Here is a 20,687-nt window from a genome sequence, read left to right as displayed (position 1 = left end):
ACTGGTCCACAGGCTTCGCGGCGGATTTTCAGTTTGGTTATTCGCAGCTCCTCTCAACGGCTACCAGCTGCGGGAGCCTAGTGCCCTGTCCCCCGTTGCCATAACAGCAGTATACAACGCCTCCTTCTCTCTTGCCCTCTACCAGACAGCCCTTCTCTCTCGGGGCCAGACCTCTCCACGACAGCTTCTGGTTGATTAGAACCAGGGTCTGTGTCCCTTCTGCCAAAGAGGATTGAGTGGGAGGGTTGGAGCCTGCATGACCGGCTGGTGTCCAGGAGGGGACAGGGAAACGTGGGATGGGAGAGTTAGAAGAAAGGACTCGGGCAGGGGGCAGGGATGGAAAGGGAGGGGAAGTGAGGTGTCGGTAGGGGATTCTGGAGAAGAAGGTGGCTTCAGGCAGAAGTGGAAAGAACTGGCGAAAGGGGAGTCCAGGAAGCTGGATAACTAGCTGCTGGAGGAGTTGGAGCCACTGAGAGGGGCCGAAAAGGTCGTGGGGGTCTCGGAAAGCATCCAAGGGGAAGGGATCCTTGGTGGAAAGTATGAAATGGAGGTTGGGAGTCAAAATGCGATGTTCACAGGGATGAGGAAAGAAGCATGGCTGGGAGGAGATCTGGGAGGGTGGTGATAGGGTGATGGAAGGGGTACCCATTAATGGAGGTGAGGAAGGAAGCATTGGCTAACACTGAGATCATCTCTCTCAGGGCGAGGACCCAGCCTGATCTGACTCCAGAGCCTTCAGCAGGGAAGACAAATGTCAGATGAAGATGACCTGGAAGACTTCGAGCCTGACCAGGATGATCTGGAAAGGGAAGATGATGAGAAGGAGGCAGAGGAGTGGGAGGACCACAGGAAGGAGGGAGAGGAGTCCGAGGATGTGAGAACTTGGAAACGGAGGGGTCTGGGCTTAAGGGCTGGGTCGGGCTGGAAAGGCAAGCCTGAGTCCGCTTCCTCCTGCAGTGGACATCCACACCCCTCACAGAGGACATGATGAAGGAAGGGCTTTCTCTGCTCTGCAAGACGGGTAATGGACTGGCTCATGCTTACGTCAAGCTGGAGATTAAAGACAGGTGTGTTTATGGGGGACCAGAAGCGGGCCGAGGTTGTGGGGCCTAGTCTCCTTTCTCACCCTCCATCATGGGTGTTTTGGCTGAGTTTGGATCTCTGTCATCCTGGGCCAGCTAAGAGGGAAGGATAGAGTCTACTTCTCAGGACGCTGTGACCCCCTGCATCAGAGCTGGCCTGCGGCATTGGAGGCCGTAAGGGGATAGGGTGGGGTGGAGATTCCAGCTGGACTCTCTCGCAGGTCCTTCAGAGTTGAGAGCCCACCCACCTTCTGCTTCCCCTCCCCGACTCGCCCATCTGTTAGTCGCTCTTCTCTCCACTCTAAGCCATCTTCACGCTGCCCTCTGCTTTAGCACCTCTGACAGCCCTTGCTGGATTCTTAACCCTGACCTGGCCTCTACCACCTCCTAGGGATCTGACAGACATCCACCTCTTGCGTTCCTACATCCATCTGCGATACGTGGATGTTTCTGAAAACCACTTGACAGATTTGTCCCCACTCAACTACCTCACCCACCTGCTCTGGCTCAAGGCCGATGGCAACCAGCTTCGGAGTGCCGGGCTGAACGAACTGCCCTACCTGCAGATCGCCAGCTTTGCCTACAACCAGATCACCGACATGGAGGGCATCTCTCATCCTCGTCTGGCCAGCCTGGATCTCAAAGGTGGGGCCTTAGGATGGGCCTCGCACAATTCCTTCCTCGCCTGGGGCCAATAGCAGTGGGCAGCATGGCCCTTGGCTGTGCGACATAGCAACCTGCATTATTCACTCCCTCATTCAGACACCCGTGGTGGTTCACGATGACAGTTCTATGTGCTGGAGATGTAGGAGTGAACAAAACAAAGAAATTCCCTATTCTTGCATAGCTTACGTTCTAGTTGGGGAAGGCGGGCAATCATCGATGATCACAATAGTTAATTTTATTTATTTTTTGGCCGGCGCCATGCAGCATTCAGGATCATAGTTCCCCAAGTAGGGATCGAACCAGTGCCCCTGAGTGGAAGTGTGGCATCTTAACCACTGAACCACCAGGGAAGTCCCAACGATCACAATGAAGAAGTAAATTTTTATAAAGTATGTTAAAAGGAGATAAGCGCTAAAAAAGAACAAAAAAATAAAAGGAGAAAAGTACAATGGAAAAAATAGATCAGGGTAAAGGAAATGGGTGGGGGGAGGTGGCGATTTCAAACAGGTTGGCTAGGACAAATGTCATTGGGAAGTTGACACCTAAGCGAAGACTTGAAGGAGGAGAGGGAGTTAGCTGTATGGATTGTGGGGCACCCCTCATTCATGCCTCAAAGACTTAGGTGGGCACATCCCTTGGGCCCTTGGACCACCAGACCATCGCCCCAAGGCCCTGTGGGTGTTACATCTGGAGCTGGCCCTCCTCGTATCCACCTGGCATTAGAGAAGGTGATGCAGAGGCTCTATTGCTGAACACTCAGGGTAGCCCTCTGAACCCTTCACACCCTCCTTCTCCTCAGGGAACCGCATCCACATGGTGACAGGTTTGGATCCCCAAAAACTGATCAGCCTGCACACGCTGGAGCTTCGGGGGAACCAGCTGAATAGCACCCAGGGAATCAACCTCCCTAAGCTGAAGAACCTCTTCCTGGTAGCGCCCTGGGTCACAGGGTGGTGGGTTCTGGAAAAGGGGCACTGTCCTGGGGGGCCAGGATACCAGCTTCTTGTAGGTGGTTTAGTTGCCAAGTCGTGTCTGACTCTTGCAATGCTATGGACGGAGGAGTTGGCCAGGCTCCTCTGTCTATGAGATTTTCCAGGTAAGAATACTGGAGTGGATTGCCATATCCTCCTCTAGGGGATATATCCTCCTTCCCAACCCAGGGATCAAATCCTCTTCTGCACTGGAGGTGGAGTCTTTACCACTGAGTCACCAGGGAAGCCTGGCTTCTAGTGGACTCACCTACTAACTTCATCCTTATGATAAGTGACATTATTTCCAAACACCAAGCATTTGCTGTGAGGATGCAAAATCCAAATAGACAAGGTGTTCACCAATTAACAGGGCTAACAATACACAGCGTGTGGATGACATAGAGACAGTTTGCTTTGATATAGGCTGGGACACCATGTGCATAACTGAGGTACAGACATCAGGCTAAGGTGGCCACTTAGGTGTCTAGTCTTTTAATTTTCTTTTTGTTTTGGCTGGGCCACACAGCATGTGGCTCTTAGTTCCCCAAACTGGGCTCAAACCCGTGTTTCCTGCGCTGGGAGTCTTAACCACTGGACCACCAGGGAAGGTCCTGTGTCTAGTCTTTTAAGCCCTTGAGCTTCTTCATTCCAAAATGCTGCTGAAGCCATGTCTCCTTGGTGGAGCAGTGAGGCTCTTGGGCTGGGGGGTAGTGGGGGTGGGTTGAAGCATCTCCTTCATCAGAGGTGGCTGTGGTGGGCTGGATAGTAGGGTTTACTGCTAACCTTTCTCTTGGTTGAAAGCTTCTCCTGGATTCTTTGCTATCTACATGGATCTCTACTCACCTCCACTCCCCTTTCTCACCCTCTCTACCTCTTAGATTTGCTGTTTTGCAAATCTAAGTAAAGAATCTGCCTGCAATGTGGGAAGCCTGGGTTTGATCCCTGGATGGGGAAGATCCCCTGGAGAAGGGCATGGCAACCCACTCTAGTATTCTCTCCTGGAGAATCCCCATGGACAGAAGAGCCAGGTGGGCTACAGTCCAGGGGGTCTCAAAGAGTTAGACACAACTGAGTGACTGGCACGCACACGCGCGCGCGCGCGCACACACACACACACACACACACACACAGAATTCATTATTGGCTGTGCTGGGTCTTCATTGCTTTACTCCAGTTGCCGCGAGCAGGGGCTACTCTCTAGTTGTGGTGCAAGGGCTTCTCACTGTGGTGGCTTCTCTTGTGGAGCACAGGCTCTAGGGTGTCTGGGCTCAGTCGTTGTGGTTCCCAGGCTCTAGAGCACAGACTCAGTAGCTGTGGCAGGTGGGCTTAGTTGCTCTGCAGCATGTGGGGTCTTCTCTGATCTATGTCTCCTGCACTGGCAGGCAGATTCTTTACCACTGAGCTACCAGGGAAGCCCTGCCACATCTCTTTCTGATTTCTCTTCCTTTTCCCCCCTGCCCCCCTTTCCCAATCTATCGACTGTATCCTGGGTCTAGGCCCAGAACATGTTGAAGAAGGTGGAAGGCTTGGAGAACCTAAGCAATCTCACTACCTTGCATCTTCGAGACAACCAGATTGAGACTCTGAGTGGTTTCTCCAAGGAAATGAAATCATTGCAGTACCTCAACCTAAGGTATGCATCCCTCCAGGCCCACCTCGCCCCTACCCCTGGAGCCACCTTGGACCTTGTGTTCTTCTCTGGTCCGAGTCCCCCAGTTCCAGCCCACTCACAGATTCTCCCCTCATCCTCTGTCCTCATCCCTCCTTTCCTGACTGTCTTCTGCATCAGTCTTAAATGCATGCAGCACTGGAACCTTTGTAGCCCGAGACTCCTGAATCCTATTCATTCCACTCACATACTGAGAATGTGCTATGGGCCAGGCCTTGTGCTGTGCTGAGAACCATCTGAAGGAATCAGAGATGGTTCCTGTTCTCACGGTACTCACAGTCTAGCTCCATCCCATATAAGTTTCCACTGCTCTTCTCCATCTCCTGAGCCCCAATTCCCCTTCCGATTTCCAGCCTCTCTTCTCCTGAGTCTCCCCTGTAAGAGATGGCCCCATACTGATTTCAAACACAAGGTGTGCTCAGATTTGAGGCAAGGGGAGTCATTAGAAGAAAATCTCTAGATGGAAAGGCACTGAGGATCAGGTGAGACTTTACTGCAGCAGCTCCTGCAAAGATGTAAGGAAATTGCCTGCTTAGTCACCAAGGCCAAATCCTCTTTGAGGACAGCAGTGGAAAGAGAGTCTCCGAGTAAGGAGTGGTGGTTGTAACTTGAAGCCCAGAGTTGTGCCCTGACTCCTAGAATTGGCTCTGCCACCCTGGTCTGTGCCACCTGTGCCATCTTGGTACAGTGGAGGGCGTATTGTTTGCCTGTCAATGGTATGCATGCTAAGTTGGTTTAGCTGAGACCCCATGGACTATAGTTTGCCAGGCTCCTCTGTCCATGGGATTTCCCAGACAAGAATACTGAAGTGGGTTGCCATTTCCTTCTGCAGTTAATGGTATAGATAGGGATAATGGACCGTCCTCAGTGGCTATTAACCAGGGGTGTTTAGAAGTAAGTGTAGGAGGGAGGGTTTGTCTCAGTGACTGGGAGGAGCCTCTGGGGCCAGAGACCTGAAAACAAGGACAGTCCAGCACACAGTGCATGTTACACTCCCCACGAGAAACACTGTGCGTGGCTCAGCCCCTCCCTTGAGATAGGGCTGAAACATTTAAGCCTGATTTCACAAAGCTGTGAGCCAAGAGCATGAACATAAACACAGAGTACCATAAAATGGGGGCTTCCCCAGTGGCTCAATGGTAAAGAATCTGCACAGGTTCGATACCTGGGTCAGGAAGATCCCCTGGAGAAGGGCACAGCAATCCACTCCAGTATTCTTGCCTGGGAAATCCCATGGATAGAGGAGACTGGTGGGCTACAGTTCATGGGGTCACCAAGAGTTGGACACGACTGAGTGACTAACACACACTTGAGTTTCGTATAAAATGAAGCTGAGGTTAGGACCTACCCCTCAGGGTGATCGTGAAAATGTCTGTAGCTGAAACAGAGATGGTGGACCACTGAGGGGGGAATAGCTGAACCAACTGAGCATGCATGCATGCACAGTACAATGAGGTGCTTTGGGGGGAAGCTTATTTTTGGGGCTCCTTCCTGTGGGAGCACCCAGACAGCACCGTCTCCATGAGCTTAGAGCCCAGTTTCTTCTCTGCTGGCTCTGGTCCCACCGTCTAACCTCTCTGGTTAGATGGAAGCCTGTCCTTCCGTCTAACAAGGGAAGATTTGTCTAACGAGGGAGATTCCTCCCTCGTCTTCAGCTACAAGACAGGGTTGAGACCTAGGTTTGCTGTTCCAGAAGGAGACACACGACACATTACAGAATAGACTGTGGCACTGAGGGTTCCCCAGGGCGGAACAGACTGGAGCAGGGTTGCCCAGCACCTCTGTCTGCAGCAAATCCAGCCGGTCCATGGAGGTCATGTTTCTAGAGGAACTGCAGGAGATTCCGCCACGTGAGGCCCCAGGCCTGGCAGCTGGCCTCTGACACCCACGTTCCCTGGTGAACCCCTCCTGCGTATACCGGCAGGGGCAACATGGTGGCCGACCTGGGGGAGCTTGCCAAGCTGCGGGACCTACCCAGGCTGCGAGCCTTGGTGCTGCTGGACAATCCATGCACCGATGAGAACGACTACCGCCAGGAGGCCCTGGTGCAGATTCCTCATCTGGAGCGCCTGGACAAGGAATTCTATGAGGAGGAGGAGCGGGCTGAGGCCGAGGAGATCCGGCAGAGGATGAAGGAGGAGCAGGAGCAGGAGGCTGAGGTCGAACCTGAGTCGGAACTGGACCAGTCATCCACCTAGCAGTTCCCTTGGCCTCCAAAGACAGTAAGGAAGGGGGCGGGAAGGCAGGAAGACCGGCTGAGGAGCTGCTGTAGGGAGGAGGTGGCTGGGGAAGGCAGAGGCAAGGAGAAGACTTGGGGAGACCTGGGTTAGGAGTCTTGGGTGTCTCACGGGGAGGAGAAAGAACCAGAAGGGCCTGGGAGGAGCTGAGAGAGGCAGAGGTGATATATCAGAAAGCCTGAGGAGTAAGCCCCGAGAATGGGGTGGCAGGCAGAGATGAGGGTGTGGCTGGGCAACCACACCTGATGGAAAGGCTGGGTCAGGGGCTTTGGTGGGGTGGGTTGGAGGCAGCCTCTGAGGACTGGGCCTAGGGAAGAAGGCAGGAGAGGAAAATCCCATACTAAAGAGCCAAGGCTAAAAATGACAGGACAGGGGCAGAAGAAGGAAAGGAGGGCAGAAGGAGGTGGAAAGAGACAGAGGCTGTGAGCCCAGGGAAAGGTGGCAGCTGGCACTTCAGTGGGGCAGAGGCGGGGTGTGTGGTGGGGGGAGTGGGGGGGTGCAGGTGGCCAGAGGCTTGGCTTCTATCTTCTTCCTCCAGGCGATCAGGGGAACGCTGGCCCCCAAAACTGAGAAGACCCCAGTTAGGGGGCGCCCCACACTTACACCCCCCCCTCATCCGGAGACAGGAAGATGCCCACTCTTGTCCCAGACCTGGGAATTCATCACAGCGTGCCGCCCAGGCTCCTCACAGGCATCTGGGCAGCGGTGACTAGGCGGCAAGCAGCCCCGGGGGCAGGTCTGGAGGGAGCCAGGCCTGGATAGGCCCCGGGTGCTGCGTGAAGAATCTGCGGAAGAGCCTGGGTGTGAGGAACAGTTCGCTTTTCCAATAAAGAGACATTGGGATACTTTGGTGTCTGATTCGGTTTCTGAAACACTTGAGTCCTCCTTGGGCTTTCCTGGCTGATCACTGGCGTGAGGCTGACTGTTTCTTTACAGGGGGGTCTGGGTGTGTGGGTCTGAGCGCGCGTGGGCTGTGGGGGGCCAGGTCCTGGGTGGTCCCCAGCTCCTCCCACGTCACTCTCCTCTAGCCCTCCCCGCCCCGTCCCATCGGCGCCCCATCCCATCGGCCCCCCCATCGGCGCTCCTGCGTGCGCCTCCGCCGGCGGCTCCTGACTCATCGGGGGCTCCGGGTCACATGCGCCCGCCCGGCCCTATCGGCGCCTCCCCCCGCCCGCCCGCCGCCCGCCGCCCGGGAGCCGCAGCCGTCGCCGCCACTCCCGCTCTCTCTGCGCCGCCGCCGCCGCCACTGCCAGCCCCGCCGCCATCGCCACCGGCTGGGTCCGCAGCCCCGAGGTGAAGCCCCTCCGGCCCCCTCCCCTCGCCGCCGCGCCCCCACCTCTCTCCCCGGGCCTCGCGCATCCCTCGCCCTGCCGCTCTGCGCACCTGCTCCGCCACCCGCGCCTCCCTCCTTTCCCGGCCTCTCCCCTCGGTTTCAGGCCGTCGCCCCTCGCCACTCCGGCGCCTGGCCTCTCCGCACCTGCGTGTGTCTGACTGCGCCTTTCTCCACCCTTGCAGCCCTCTTCCCTGTGTCCCTCTGCCCCTCCGGTTCCGTGGAAGATAAGCGTTCGGGGTCTCCCGGGACTGTGCGTTTCTACCCTGGCACGTCCCTAGACGTGCGCGGGGAGATGTCTTCCCTCACCCTTTCTCAGCATCCCCAGACTTCCTCGAGACCCCCACGGCCCCTCCTCCCCTGCATCGCCCTCTCATCGCCGGTTACAGCGCCGCTCTCCGCCGCACGGGGAAGGGGGGTTGGAGCAGAGAGTCTGTCCAGGGCCCGAGGGAGGACCAGCCCAGCTTTGCCCCTCCCCACGGTCTCCCCTCCTTCTCCCTGCCCCCGGCAACCCGGGAGACGAAGGACCCTCGCCCCGGACTCGTCTACATCTCTTGCGAAGAGGCGGGACACACGTTTGCAGGGAGATTGGGACCTCGGAGCGGAGGCTGGGGTGTTAGTTTGGGTGGGATGAGGACTCTGGAGGATAGCCCCCCCCACCACACCGCTGCCCAGACGACCCGTGCCCTTCTTGACGCTAAAGAAGTGCAAGCCTGGCGGCCGTATCGCCCCGAGGAGAGCTGGGGGCACCCCTCCGGCCAGCGGCCGACCTGCTGAGGGGGCGAGGGAGCCACTGCCGCGCCTCTCCCCTCCTCCCTGCGATGTCCTCCCATCTCGTCGTTTGATCGTACCCCGCCCTTCACTGCAGTGACCTCCCCTTCCTCACTGCATTGACCTTCTCCTCTCCCTACGGGCGGGGGGATCCCCTCTACCGCCGGCGACTGCGCCCAGCTCCTCCCCACCCCCCACCCACTGCAGTAACCTCTTTCCTGTCGCTCCCAGCCTCCCAGCCTCTGGCCCCTCCCACTGATCTCAGGCTCCACCCCTCTAAGCCTCTTATCTTTCTCCTTCCTTCCCTGCCACCCAAGGAGATCCTAGCCATCATGTCCATAGAGAAGATCTGGGCCCGGGAAATCCTGGACTCCCGTGGGAATCCCACGGTGGAGGTGGATCTCCACACTGCCAAAGGTAATGGGCACCTTCCCACAGCCCCGGGGCTGGGTGTACCGGCCTGGGATGGGAGGATTCCCAGTGGGCTGCCCTGCTGGGCCAGGCTCAGGAGCCTAGAGTCTGGGAGCAGACCTTCCTTGTCCAGGGGAGCCGAGATAAGCCAGTCTCTGTGTGCTAGTTTATGGTGTGTGCTCTGTGTGTGTGCACCATATGTGTATGTGCTGTGTGTGTGTGCTCTCTGTGTGTGCACCGTGTGTGCGTGCTCTTTGTGTGTACACCATGCGTGCTGCCTGCACACCATGTGTGCTGCCTGCAAAGCTGCATTTCTCTGGTATCCTCCTTGTGTGTGTGGGACCTCAACTGGGTGGATGAGGAGGCCACCGCTTGTGTATCTGCCTCCGTGTGTGTGTGTGTGTGTGTGTGTGTGTGTGTGTGTGTGTGTTAAGGAGCAGTGTGGGGAGCAAGCTGGATGTACCACAGGCATGCAGAGCTGCAAGGCTGAAGGAATCCCGGGTCCCTGTGCTGTCCTCTCTCTCCATTCTCTTTCCGCGGCTTTCCCCTCCCAGGTCTTTTCCGGGCTGCGGTGCCCAGTGGAGCCTCCACCGGTATTTACGAGGCCCTGGAACTAAGGGATGGGGACAAACAGCGGTACTTGGGCAAAGGTGAGTCCCTTTGTCTTTTCTGGGCTCCCTGTCTCTCTGCTGGGGGCCTCATGCCCCTCCCCAGCCCTCTTCCTGCATGCCTTCCTCTACCTGGTCACTCCTGGCCTGACCTCTCTGCCTCTCCCCAGGTGTCCTGAAGGCCGTGGACCACATCAACACCACCATTGCCCCGGTCCTCATCAGCTCAGTGAGGCCCGCTCTTTGCTGGGGGTGGGGAATGGATCCTTGAAGGAGCCCTGGATTAGGGGAGGGAGATGTAGAGGGAGAAAGGGCCACCTCTGGGGAGTTATGGTTACTGAAGGAAGGGGGCCCACTCCCACGGGGGCTTGAGCCCCCTAATCTAGACAGGCCGCTATCACAGGAACCTGGGGGAACCCTGGTGGATGTGAGCCTGTGTGTGGATGGGGAGGGGTGCCTGTCTTAGGTGTCAGGGTCCAGCCTCCATCCTGGCTCCTGGTGATGGGGCCTCTGCTCACAGGGTCTGTCTGTGGTAGAACAAGAGAAGCTGGACAACCTGATGTTGGACTTGGATGGGACTGAGAACAAGTGTAAGCAGGGGCTGGGAGAGAGTGGGTGTGTGGGGGGTGGGGGGGGCACGTGGAACAGACTGAGAAGTGAAGGAAGGAAGGAGAGCCCGAGGACTAGCCCTTCTCATAGCCTCCTCCAGTGGGAGGGAGTGACATGAGACAGAAGGGAGAACTCTGCAGCATAAGGAGGGGAGAGTTGGTGGCAGAGTCTGTGGTCTCAGGGATGTTTACAAGAAGTGCAGCTCGCTGCCCTTTCTGATCACACTCCGCCCCCTGCTATTTACAGAATAGGATGGATGAGGTGTTGCTGGATTGTGGGGGGGGGTCTCCTTTATGGCTCCTTTGGGGGAGTATATGAGATCACACGTGTAAAGTGCTTAGGTGACATAGTTAGCCTTCAATAAATGCTAGCTATTAAAAAAGAAAAATTGAGGGCTGGAAGGGGAAGGGGACATGTTTGATCAGTGCCTTCCTCTATAATCTCCCAGCCAAGTTTGGGGCCAATGCCATCCTGGGTGTGTCCCTGGCCGTGTGTAAGGCAGGGGCTGCGGAGCGGGAACTGCCCCTCTACCGACACATTGCCCAGCTGGCCGGGAACTCAGACCTCATCCTGCCTGTGCCGGTGAGCACCGTGCCTCTTCCAGGGGTGGGTGGGGAGGAAGCATGAAGCCTTGGGAGGACTGATGGGAGGAGAGTGGTTGGAGCAGCTGTAGGGAGAGGACAGGGACCACGGGATGGAGGGTTCTGAGTCCGGAAGCTGGGAGAAGTTTGGGCTCTTTGGTTGACACTCTTGGGAGTGGAGAGGGAAGAGCTCTGTGATGTTTTCTGTCCTCCTGTGGCTCCCAGGCCTTCAACGTGATCAATGGTGGCTCTCACGCTGGGAACAAGCTGGCCATGCAGGAGTTCATGATCCTCCCGGTGGGGGCTGAGAGCTTCCGGGATGCCATGCGACTTGGTGCGGAGGTCTACCACACACTCAAGGGTGTCATCAAGGACAAGTATGGCAAGGACGCCACCAACGTGGGGGATGAAGGTGGCTTTGCCCCCAACATCCTGGAGAACAGTGAGGGTGAGACCAAGACCCTACTCCCAGCTCCATCTCACTCCATTCCGGGACATCAGGAAGGGCCACATGCTTCACTGGGTCCCCAGAAGGCTGTGTGAGGGTCCTTGAGCTACAAGTTCCCAGTCCTTGGAGTGGGTACCAGAGGGCCTAACAAATTCATGTGCAGGCCTAAGAGGACCACCTTTACCTGCCCAGCCAGATGTGTCAGTATCTGCAAGTTCCTGCAGGAGCCCTAGAGGATTTGGGGAGGTGGTCCAGGTGACCCATGGGATCCATTCTCACCATGGATTCTAGTTTGATGAGATACCCCGAACTCCAACCTCTCCACCCCAACCCCTTAGGCCTCTAGGATCCCTAATTTTTTCCCTGCCCTGGCAGAAACCTTAGAGTGAAGAGAAACTATAAAGGCAGGTAGTGGCTGAGAGTTAACTTTTGGGGGCCAAATTGCCTGGATGTGAACCTTGACTTGAAGAGTTACTTCCTGGTGATCTTGCTCTCTGAACAGTCTCTGTGCTTGTCTTTCTTATCTGTAAAACAAAAATAACAACAGCATCTACCTCTTAGCATCATTAGATCATAGGTGTAAAGCGCTGAGGTGACAAAGTTAGCCCTCGATAAATGATAGCTATTAAAAAAGAAAACAAACTGTTATTAACAGAATTCCATTCCCCTGCCTTCCTAGAAGGTGGCCTGCTCATTGCAGTCCTGGGAATAACCCCAAAACAACCATAAGCAGAACTCTCCCCAGCAACAGTCCTCCACCTCTGCTCTGAATTTCTTTCTTCCTCTCATTCCTCCTTGGCCACCCTTCCTGCTGATGACCTTGTTGTATTCCATCCCCAGCCTTGGAACTGGTGAAGGAAGCCATTGACAAGGCTGGCTACACAGAGAAGATCGTCATTGGCATGGATGTAGCCGCCTCGGAGTTTTACCGTGATGGCAAATATGACTTGGATTTCAAGTCTCCTGCTGATCCTTCCCGATACATCACCGGGGACCAGCTGGGGGCCCTCTACCAGGACTTTGTCAGGGACTATCCTGGTGAGAGCAAGGGCTGTGGCCAGGGGAGGGCAGGGGGCAGGCAGGGGTGTGTTGGGGGCAATTCTGGACCTGATGAGTGCTGACCCAGGTGCTTGGTAGAGATGTCCAAGAGCCTGAGGAACCAGGGATGGGGTGAAGGGGTCTCCTGAAGGGGCTGGGCTTTGGGTGTCCTGTGAATGGGCAGGAACCCATGATGAATCTGTTCCATCTGCTTTGGATCCTGATTAAAGTCACGATCTCTGAAGCTGCTGGGGTCATGGGGCGCGCTTGGAAGGACCTGGGCACAGTAAGACTTCCCTGGTGGCTCAGTTGGGAAAGAATCTGCCTGCAATGTGGGAGACCTGGGTCCGATCCCTGGGTTGGGAAGATCCCCTGGAGGAGAACATGGCAACCCACCCTAGTATTCTTGCGTGGAGAATTCCAGGAACAGAGGAACCTGGGGGCTGCAGTCCATGGGGTCACAAAGAGTTGGATACTACTGAGCAACTAAGCACAGCACAGCACAGGCGTGGTAAGAGGGTGATGGGAACGAGAGCAGTTCAGGATGTTCAGTTGATAAAACCGGATGCTGGGGAATTCCCTGGTGGTCCAGTGGTTAGGGCCTCTGTGCTTTCACTACCGAGGGCACGGGTTCAACCCCTGGTTCAGGAACTAAGATCCCGCAAGTCACCCGCTCAGCAAAGAAAAGAAAACAAAAATGATGCTGAACGGGGCTGGACTGTTGTATGGGTGAGGAGGACCTGAAGCGCCCACCCTCCCCAGGTCTCCCAGTGACTCATCCCTGGAATGGAAGCAGTTGGTTTCCATTTCCTGAGACACAGCAAGAGAAAATAGGCATAAACTGCAGAATGAAAGGTTTCAAATAGCCATGAGGAGGGGCTCCTGGTAGAAAATAGGAAAATGCAAAGAAAGGTTGTGAGAAAATTTCTGAACCCTTGTTTGTTTTGAAAGGTTTTGTGAAAAAATCAAGATAAGAATGAGTCAGGGGAACTTCCCTAGTGATCCAGTGGCTAAGACGAGGTGCTCCCAATGCAGGGGGCCCAACCAAGACCTGGCACAGCCAAATAAATAAAAAATAAATATAAATAAAATACTAAGGGGTGGGATGGGGAGGAAGATGGGAGGGAGGTTCAAGAGGGAGGGGACATAGGTATACCTATGGCTGATTCATGTTGATGTTTGGCAAAAACCAGCACAGTATTGTAGAGCAGTGTGTATTAGTCCTTCAGTCGTGTCGAACTCTTTGTGACCCCATGAACTGCAGCCCGCCAGGCTCCTCTGTCCATGGAATTCTCCAGGCAAGAACACTGGAGTGGGTGCCATTTCCTTCTCCAGGGGATCTTCCCGACCCAGGGATGGAGCCTGGGTCTCCTGCATTGCAGGCAGATTCTTCACTGTTTGAGCTATCCTTCAGTTAAAAGTAAATAAATTTAATTATAAAAATATTAAATAAAAAGAATGGGTCAGGGGAGGCTTATTTCAGAGGAGAGGAGGCTGAGTTGGCCAGGGCATCTGATCTGTCCATGCAGGGACTCTAAGCGGGGCGTTCCCACCTGACACAGAGCCCCCTCACCGTTCTCCCAACAGTGGTCTCCATTGAGGACCCCTTTGACCAGGATGATTGGGCGGCCTGGTCAAAGTTCACAGCCAATGTGGGGATCCAGATTGTGGGTGATGACCTGACAGTGACCAACCCCAAGCGAATCGAGCGGGCGGTGGAGGAGAAGGCCTGCAACTGTCTGCTGCTGAAGGTCAACCAGATCGGTTCAGTCACTGAAGCCATCCAAGCGTGAGTGCCTCTGGGCCCTCCCCCACTCAACCCGTTTCTGCAGGATGTGTCCTGCCAGCGCCCCAGCCCAGCCTTGCCCACAAGTGCAGAAGGTGGCAGGGAGCCCCAAGTCACCTTCACGGCTCTCCTGGTTCTCCTCCCTCCATGCCCCCCGATTCTCTCTACCCCCCACCCCGGACAGCTTCCCTCCAGATGTTTCTTGATCAATGTCAGGGCTGGGGAGAGTGTGTGGGCTGGGTTTCACTGCTGCTGCACCAAATGCAGGTGCAAGCTGGCCCAGGAGAATGGCTGGGGGGTCATGGTGAGTCACCGCTCCGGAGAGACTGAGGACACATTCATCGCTGACCTGGTGGTGGGGCTGTGCACAGGCCAGGTGAGCATCAGGGAGCCCTTTGTGCAATTGGGGGGTTCTAGGCTCAGGTCGCTGTCCTTCCAGGTGTTTGCGGGCATCATGGCAATTTCGAGGAAGTGTACTCTCCTTCATGGGGTGAAGGGGTGGCCACTGAGCTGTCTATCTTTTGGGATATTTCAGATCAAGACTGGCGCCCCGTGCCGTTCTGAGCGTCTGGCTAAGTACAACCAGCTCATGAGGTAAGGGAGCCCAGGGAATGGAAACCCGGGGCTCAGAGAGTCACAAGCTATGTTTGTCCACCGTTTTGTCTCCAGTGCCCAGGGCCTGGAGGACAGTAGACATCCAGAAAGGATTTGGTTTTGAATGATGGGTTTACAGATGGCCTGACTGACGGCCCATGGAAAGCCAGGGAATGCCCTTGCTCAGGCCAGGCCCCAGGAGCAGGTAGTGCGAGGGCCTTGGAGGATATGGCGGGGGAACTCCTGGGAAAAGAAGCAGGGTCCTTCTGCCTCTCTGACTGTTTCCTTTCTGACTCGCCTCTCTCAGAATTGAAGAAGAACTAGGGGACGAAGCTCGCTTTGCAGGCCATAACTTCCGCAACCCCAGTGTGCTGTGAGCCCCCTCTCTGCCTGAAGACCTGGAACCCCCTCACTCCGTCCTCTTCCTGGATCCTCTTCTTTCCAGTCCTGCTTGGCTGACCCTCTGTGCTGCGCCTTGGCTGGTCTAGCCTTGCCGTCTCTGCGCTCCCACCCTCTGGGTTCCGCGCTCTCCGCCTCTCTCTCCTTCCTCTTCTCTCTCCTTGAAAACCGGCCATGGACTGAGGATCGTAAGGGGATTCACAGAAGACCCATTGGGGTCTGTGTGGAGTGTCTAGGTTGGTTGTCGAGGTGTGTAGAGGGGCCGTGTGTTGTGTGTGCTTTGCGCTGAGTCCACGTTTCCAGGCTGCTTATGAAGCAGGAACTGGCCGTGCTGAGTGTGAGTGCCGCGGAGGGCTGGCTGCCTGCTCAGGCCTGGTCTAAGGCTCCACTGTGCTATTTATTCATTTATTTATTTTTCATTCATCTTGTTAATGAATCACTTCACCATAACTCCGGTGCCAGAAAGCTGACCTGACTGGAGGGGGAGCCATGAGTCTGTATTTCACGCGACTGTAGGTTCTGAGATGGCCTGGAGTGGGGGTCCTGCTGGAACTGGATGAGTAGCAGAAAGGGGCCTCAGTGATGGCTCCTGAGCCAGAGGTGGGGCTGTGCGCCTGGGGACTTGTCTCCTGTCCCTCTCCCCCAGTCCTAGCTTCCCCATTCTTCCTCCAGCTGCCCCCGTGCCATGTTTCACAGCTGCCAGCACCTCTGTGGCACTGAAATGAACACTTCCATTAAAGTCTGAGTCACCGTGCATTCCTGTGTCTGAGGAGTCTTACTCTAGTCCACACGCAGGGAGAGAAGATGGAGCTCCTAGAAGTGGGTAAAACTGGATAGCAAAGCTGAGAGGTGGGCTTCCCTGGTGGCTCAGTGGTAAAGAACCCACCTGCCAATGAAGGAGACACAGGTTCGATCCTTGATCCAGGAAGATGCCATGTGCCACAGAGCAACTAAGCCCAGTGCACCACAACTACTGAGCCTGTGCTCTAGAGCCCGGGAACCGCAACTCCTGAAGCTCACACGCCTACCTAGAGCCTGTGCTCCGAAACAAGGGAAGCCCACACACCGCAAGTAGAGAGTAGCCCCCCAAAAAGCCCGAGCAACAATGAAGACTCAGCACAGCCAAAAAAGAAAGCTGGGAGGGCACAGAAAGAGGAAGCAATCCAACAAATAAGGTCAGGAGGACGGCACTGCCTATATTTCCTGGCCAGGTGGGGAGCTCGGCCTTCCTTCCCTCTCTCCTCCTCCCCAGGGGGAATTAGGATTTTTAGCCTGGGATCCAATAATTCCTAAAAATATCAAACATTGTGTGTGTGCGCATTTTTGGAGAATGGGATCCAAAGTGTCTGAAGATTCACCAAGGCCCTTGACCAGACAGGTGATGGAGCTGGGGACAGGAACTCCTCCGGTGTACAGGGCCTCTCCTAGATTGAATCCTGGAGCTCCTGGGATGGGCCAGCACTGTCTGGGCAGGACCCCCTGCAAGCTGCAGAGGCCTGAGGACAGGCAACTTCCAGTAAACTGGAAATTCAGGACCTGGGGTGATCAACAGGCCCCTGGCTGGGTGAGCCTGCGAGCAGGGGGCCAGTGCGTGACTGGAGACCCACTATCACACTTTGGCTCCAGCAGAGCCCCAGCTCTGAGACAGGGACGCAGGAACTACCTGGGGGCAGGGGGAGGATGAGCCCCATCTTTGTTGTTATTTGGTGCCTAAGTGGTGTCTGATTCAGTAACCCCATGGACTGTAGCCTGCCAGGCTCCTCTGTCCATGGGATTTTGCAGGCAAGAATACTGGAATGAGTTGCTATGCCCTCCTGCAGGGGATCTTCCCAACCCAGGGATCGAACCCACGTCTCCTGCATTAGGCGGATTTTTTTTTTTTTTTTTTTTTTTTTACCACTGAGCCACGGTCTAAGGCTTGGCTACCTGCCCCGAGTGGTGGGGAGCTGCGGCCACTAGAGGGAGCCAAGGCTCTGCAGGAGGCCGACAGCACCAGCGCCGGAGAGAGGGTGGGAGGAACTGCAAGGCTGCTCCCTCTGTGGGCCTCCCACTCCGTTTCTACTCTTTTTGAGTTCTGGTCCTGGGCCCCCTCTGCCATTCTGCCCAGCTCCGGGACTGGAAGAGGATCCCAGCTCTGTATGGTCAAGATCCGTTTCTCTGTTTTCTTTCCCGTATAGCTGACAACTCAGCCCTTTTCAGCCAAAGGGTTTCTTGCCCCAACCTCTGTGCCTCTTCGTTCCAGCGGGGGCATCTCAGCTTTTCCTGCTCCCGTGTCCCCTGGCGCCCCTTTTTGTTTTCCTTGGTGCACCCCACGCTTTACTCTGGGGCCCATTATATGCACCTTTCTTCAGTAACTCCTAGGCTGACTCCTGGCTGGAGCCATGTTTCCCAACCTCTGCCCTCTTTCCTTGATGGGTCACCTTCTCATGCACCCCCCCCCCCCGCCCCCGGCAAAACCCTGAGGTACTGGGGTGGATTGGGTTACATCTCCCCCTTCCTGGGCCTCCCAGGCCCCTCTCTCCACTTTCCTTATGTGCCGTTGCCTGGAAACGGTGGGTTGTGGGGAGCTGGGGCCAGAGAGGGGGAGCTGGGGTGACCAATGATGGTGGGATGTGTGTGATGCTCCCTGAAGCTGAACTGAATCCGGTCCTCAGGTTGGGGAGGATCTGGAGGGGAGAGGCGCTGGCTTCTCTTTTCACTCTCCTTTTCTTTTAGGCTCAGATATATCACCATCCAGGTCAGTGGTAAAGAATCTGCCTGCAATGCAGGAGACACGGGTTCCATCCCTGGGATGGAAATATCCCCTGGAGAAGGAACTGGCAACCCACTCCAGTATTCTTGCCTGGAGAATCCCACAGACAGAGGAACTTGGAGGGCTACAGTCCAAGGTGTAGCAGAGTCAGACACGACTTAGGGAAGCAACAACATGTTACCATCCTAGCCGATCCCTTAGTGGTTAAAAAAGGAGGCAGAAGGGTTTAGCCTGGAAGGGAGTAGGGAAGAGCCTGGGCCAGGGCCCAGTGGGGGACTGAGCAGGGCAGTGCAGAGAGAGAGGAAATGCACTGGGGAGGGGGGACCTCGGGGAGAGGAGGAGTCTTGGAGCAAAGTTGGGGGTGGGGAGAAGGAGCTGGGGTCCTCCTAGGGTGCAGTGGGCAGCAGATGGGCGGGGTGGAGTTGTCTGGAAAACCCTGAGGGATAAGATGGGCCTGGGGTAATAGAGTGAGTGCCAGCTGATTCAAGAGTCTGAAGAGTGGGAATTCATTCGTAGGCCAAGGAAGGTTTCCTGCTCAGGCTCCCGGTGCACGGAATCCATTTAGCACTTCTGGGTATTCCTAGAGCTTGGCTGAGCTGTGCCTGGGAAATAGGAGGCAAAATCTACCAGTTGCTCCATAACCAATCTCCTTCCTTCTCTGGAGGCTGGGTGGTGGTGGGGATGCCACCTTCAGGGCCCAGCCTCAGCCTCAAGCCAGCCCGCTGCCACAACTACCCCATCCCCGCCCCAAATTTGGAGTGCAGTGAGGGCTCCCAATCCCGACTCCAGCTCCAGCTCTTCCCGGTTCCCAGCCTGCCTCCCTCCCATTCTCTGGCCTTCCCAATCTCTGCTGCCAAAAATCACCCAGCTTCTCGGTGTCCTTTGTCCTGAGAAATGTTGTTGCTTGGCCTGGGGCAGGGAGAGAGCCCAGGAGACCCTGGGGCGGGGAGTGGACTGGGGGTGCTAGCCTCCTGGCTGAAGACTGGGAGTGGCTGGGGACTGTCAGGGAGGGGCAGAGGCTCCCTGGAGAGAGTCTGTGGTGGAATGGTCTCCACATTAGAAGAATCAGGGCACTTGAGGTTGTCTCCACATGGAGCCTAGTCCCCACCCGACCCCCCCACCCCCTGCAAGTACCATGAGTGATGACTTCGGACAGATTTGAAATGGAAAATGGAGCTACCGCCAGCCAGAGGGCCTGAGGAGGGTGTCCCACTTCCATAAATGAACGTCTTCCCTCTGCCGGCTTGTCCTCCTCATTCCTACCGTAGCCTTCTCCTGCTTTCCCTTCCCATGTCCACCAGCTTGTCCTCCTCACGGACTTTCCCTCTTAGGGCCACCAAAGGCCTAGACTGCTCTCTTAAATTTCCTCCTAATCGTCTTTACTTCCTCCCCCCCTTCTATCGCCCTTGTCTTGCCCAAGAAACTCTCCCCAGCTCTTTCAGAACCCGCTCCCCACTCCTGAATCCGGCCATCCCAGTTTCCCACCTTCCTCTCCCACCCAGAACCCAGTCCCCTTTGGAATCTGCATCTAGCCCCACCTCCTTCATCCTTTCTAAAGGCTCTAGTTTTCCTTCTTTCTCCACAGGACATCTCTAGACTTGTCACTCCCCCAAATTTTTATGTTCTCTGTTCTTTCCCCAACACCCATCACCCCCAGACTCTTCACTCTTTCAGAAACCCATCCTCTCCTATATGTCTCCATCTTGTCGATTTCTTCCCCTCCTTAGGACCCCTAACTTCATCCCATTCTCTCACAACTGCCCCCCCAACAAACCTCTTCCGCTGTCTGCCACAGACGCTGTCACCCCAAGCTTCTTTCCCCTGGTCACATCTCATTGCCCCCAAGAAGCTCCATCCCTCCAACCTCACCCCATCCCCGCGGCTTTGCCACACACCCACAGCCTCCCCCCTCACCTCCGCCACACAACCCCTAGGCCCCCCAAACTTCTCCAGCCTCCCCCATAACAGCGCGCACCCCCCTCCCTCCCTAGCCCTCTTCCGCGCCAGGACCGCGGGCTCCCCGCAGTCCGCCTCGGCGCACCCCTCCCCGCGCCCCGGGCCCCTCGGCCTCGGTCTCGGCCAGCTCGCGCGGCGCCTCCCCCTCTCCGGATCCCCTCCCCCCTCGCCGCTCGCCTCGCGCTCCCTCCCTCGCGGCTCCCTCCCGGCCCCTCTCTCCTCCGTTCCTCCGCGCTCCCTCCTTCTCGCTCTTCCTCTCTTCTCCCATCCCCCTCTCCCAAGCTCCCTCCCTTCGCCGTCCGCTTTCCTGTGCGAGTCGCCGGACGCGCCGCCCAGCCCGCCCGCCCGCAGCCCCGCATCGGGCAGGGGCCTGGGGCCGGGACCCGTTTCGGGGGTACCGGCGGCCTCGGGGAGGGGCCAGGAAGGGGCGAGGGAGACGACCGCCGGGCAGGGGCGGAGGCCGCGGGCGGAGGCCGCCTAAGGGGGCCGGGGATCGCGGCGGTGAGGGCTGCGCCGGGCGGGCGCGGGCGGTGGGCGGGAGGCGGCGGGTCGCAGCCGCGCGGAGAGCCGGCCGGGCCGCGGGGGCGGACGGCGGCGCGGCGGGGGCGAGTGGCGCGGCCCGGGCGTTCCGGGTGGCCGGGGGAGGAGGCGGCGGGCCTGGGGAGGGGCCGAGCCAGAGCAGGGATCGGGATTTGCTCCGGAGGCCGGCGGGAGACCGGGGCCAGGTGGGGTAAGAGGGGGGATGGGGGCCGCCCTCCGGGGGGGTCGGGGCCGCCGCC

At 56.8% G+C, this 20,687-nt stretch overlaps 2 protein-coding genes across 2 annotated transcripts; both read left to right on the top strand.

Moving 5' to 3' along the window:
* Positions 1 to 751: 751 nt before the first annotated feature.
* LRRC23 (leucine rich repeat containing 23) lies at positions 752 to 6,586 on the top strand. The gene is made up of 6 exons (XM_068972214.1): positions 752 to 874; positions 958 to 1,067; positions 1,474 to 1,727; positions 2,548 to 2,678; positions 4,216 to 4,352; positions 6,313 to 6,586. The coding sequence occupies exons 1-6, from the start codon at positions 752 to 754 to the stop codon at positions 6,584 to 6,586; spliced, it is 1,029 nt and encodes a 342-aa protein (XP_068828315.1).
* Positions 6,587 to 9,058: 2,472 nt separating this feature from the next.
* On the top strand, positions 9,059 to 15,178 carry ENO2 (enolase 2). Its single transcript, XM_068970996.1, has 11 exons — positions 9,059 to 9,143; positions 9,692 to 9,787; positions 9,916 to 9,974; positions 10,266 to 10,335; positions 10,803 to 10,936; positions 11,161 to 11,383; positions 12,224 to 12,421; positions 14,009 to 14,210; positions 14,475 to 14,583; positions 14,743 to 14,801; positions 15,109 to 15,178. Exons 1-11 carry the CDS (start codon positions 9,059 to 9,061, stop codon positions 15,176 to 15,178), a joined length of 1,305 nt encoding a protein of 434 aa, XP_068827097.1.
* Positions 15,179 to 20,687: the final 5,509 nt, after the last annotated feature.

This window comes from Capricornis sumatraensis, chromosome 4 (assembly GCF_032405125.1).
Source record: "Capricornis sumatraensis isolate serow.1 chromosome 4, serow.2, whole genome shotgun sequence".
In the NCBI taxonomy this organism is placed as follows: Eukaryota; Metazoa; Chordata; class Mammalia; order Artiodactyla; family Bovidae; genus Capricornis; species Capricornis sumatraensis.
Note: the sequence above shows the minus strand (reverse complement) of the source record. Positions and strands in the feature narration are given on the sequence as shown.

Coding starts and splice junctions, on each gene's coding strand:
- LRRC23 (XM_068972214.1), top strand. CDS start 752: ATGTCAGATGAAGATGACCTGGAAGACTTCGAGCCTGACCAGGATGAT. Junction 1,068..1,473: donor AAGCTGGAGATTAAAGACAG/GTGTGTTTATGG, acceptor ACCACCTCCTAG/GGATCTGACAGACATCCACC. Junction 4,353..6,312: donor TTGCAGTACCTCAACCTAAG/GTATGCATCCCT, acceptor GTATACCGGCAG/GGGCAACATGGTGGCCGACC.
- ENO2 (XM_068970996.1), top strand. CDS start 9,059: ATGTCCATAGAGAAGATCTGGGCCCGGGAAATCCTGGACTCCCGTGGG. Junction 9,975..10,265: donor CCCCGGTCCTCATCAGCTCA/GTGAGGCCCGCT, acceptor CTCTGCTCACAG/GGTCTGTCTGTGGTAGAACA. Junction 14,584..14,742: donor TGGGGCTGTGCACAGGCCAG/GTGAGCATCAGG, acceptor GGGATATTTCAG/ATCAAGACTGGCGCCCCGTG.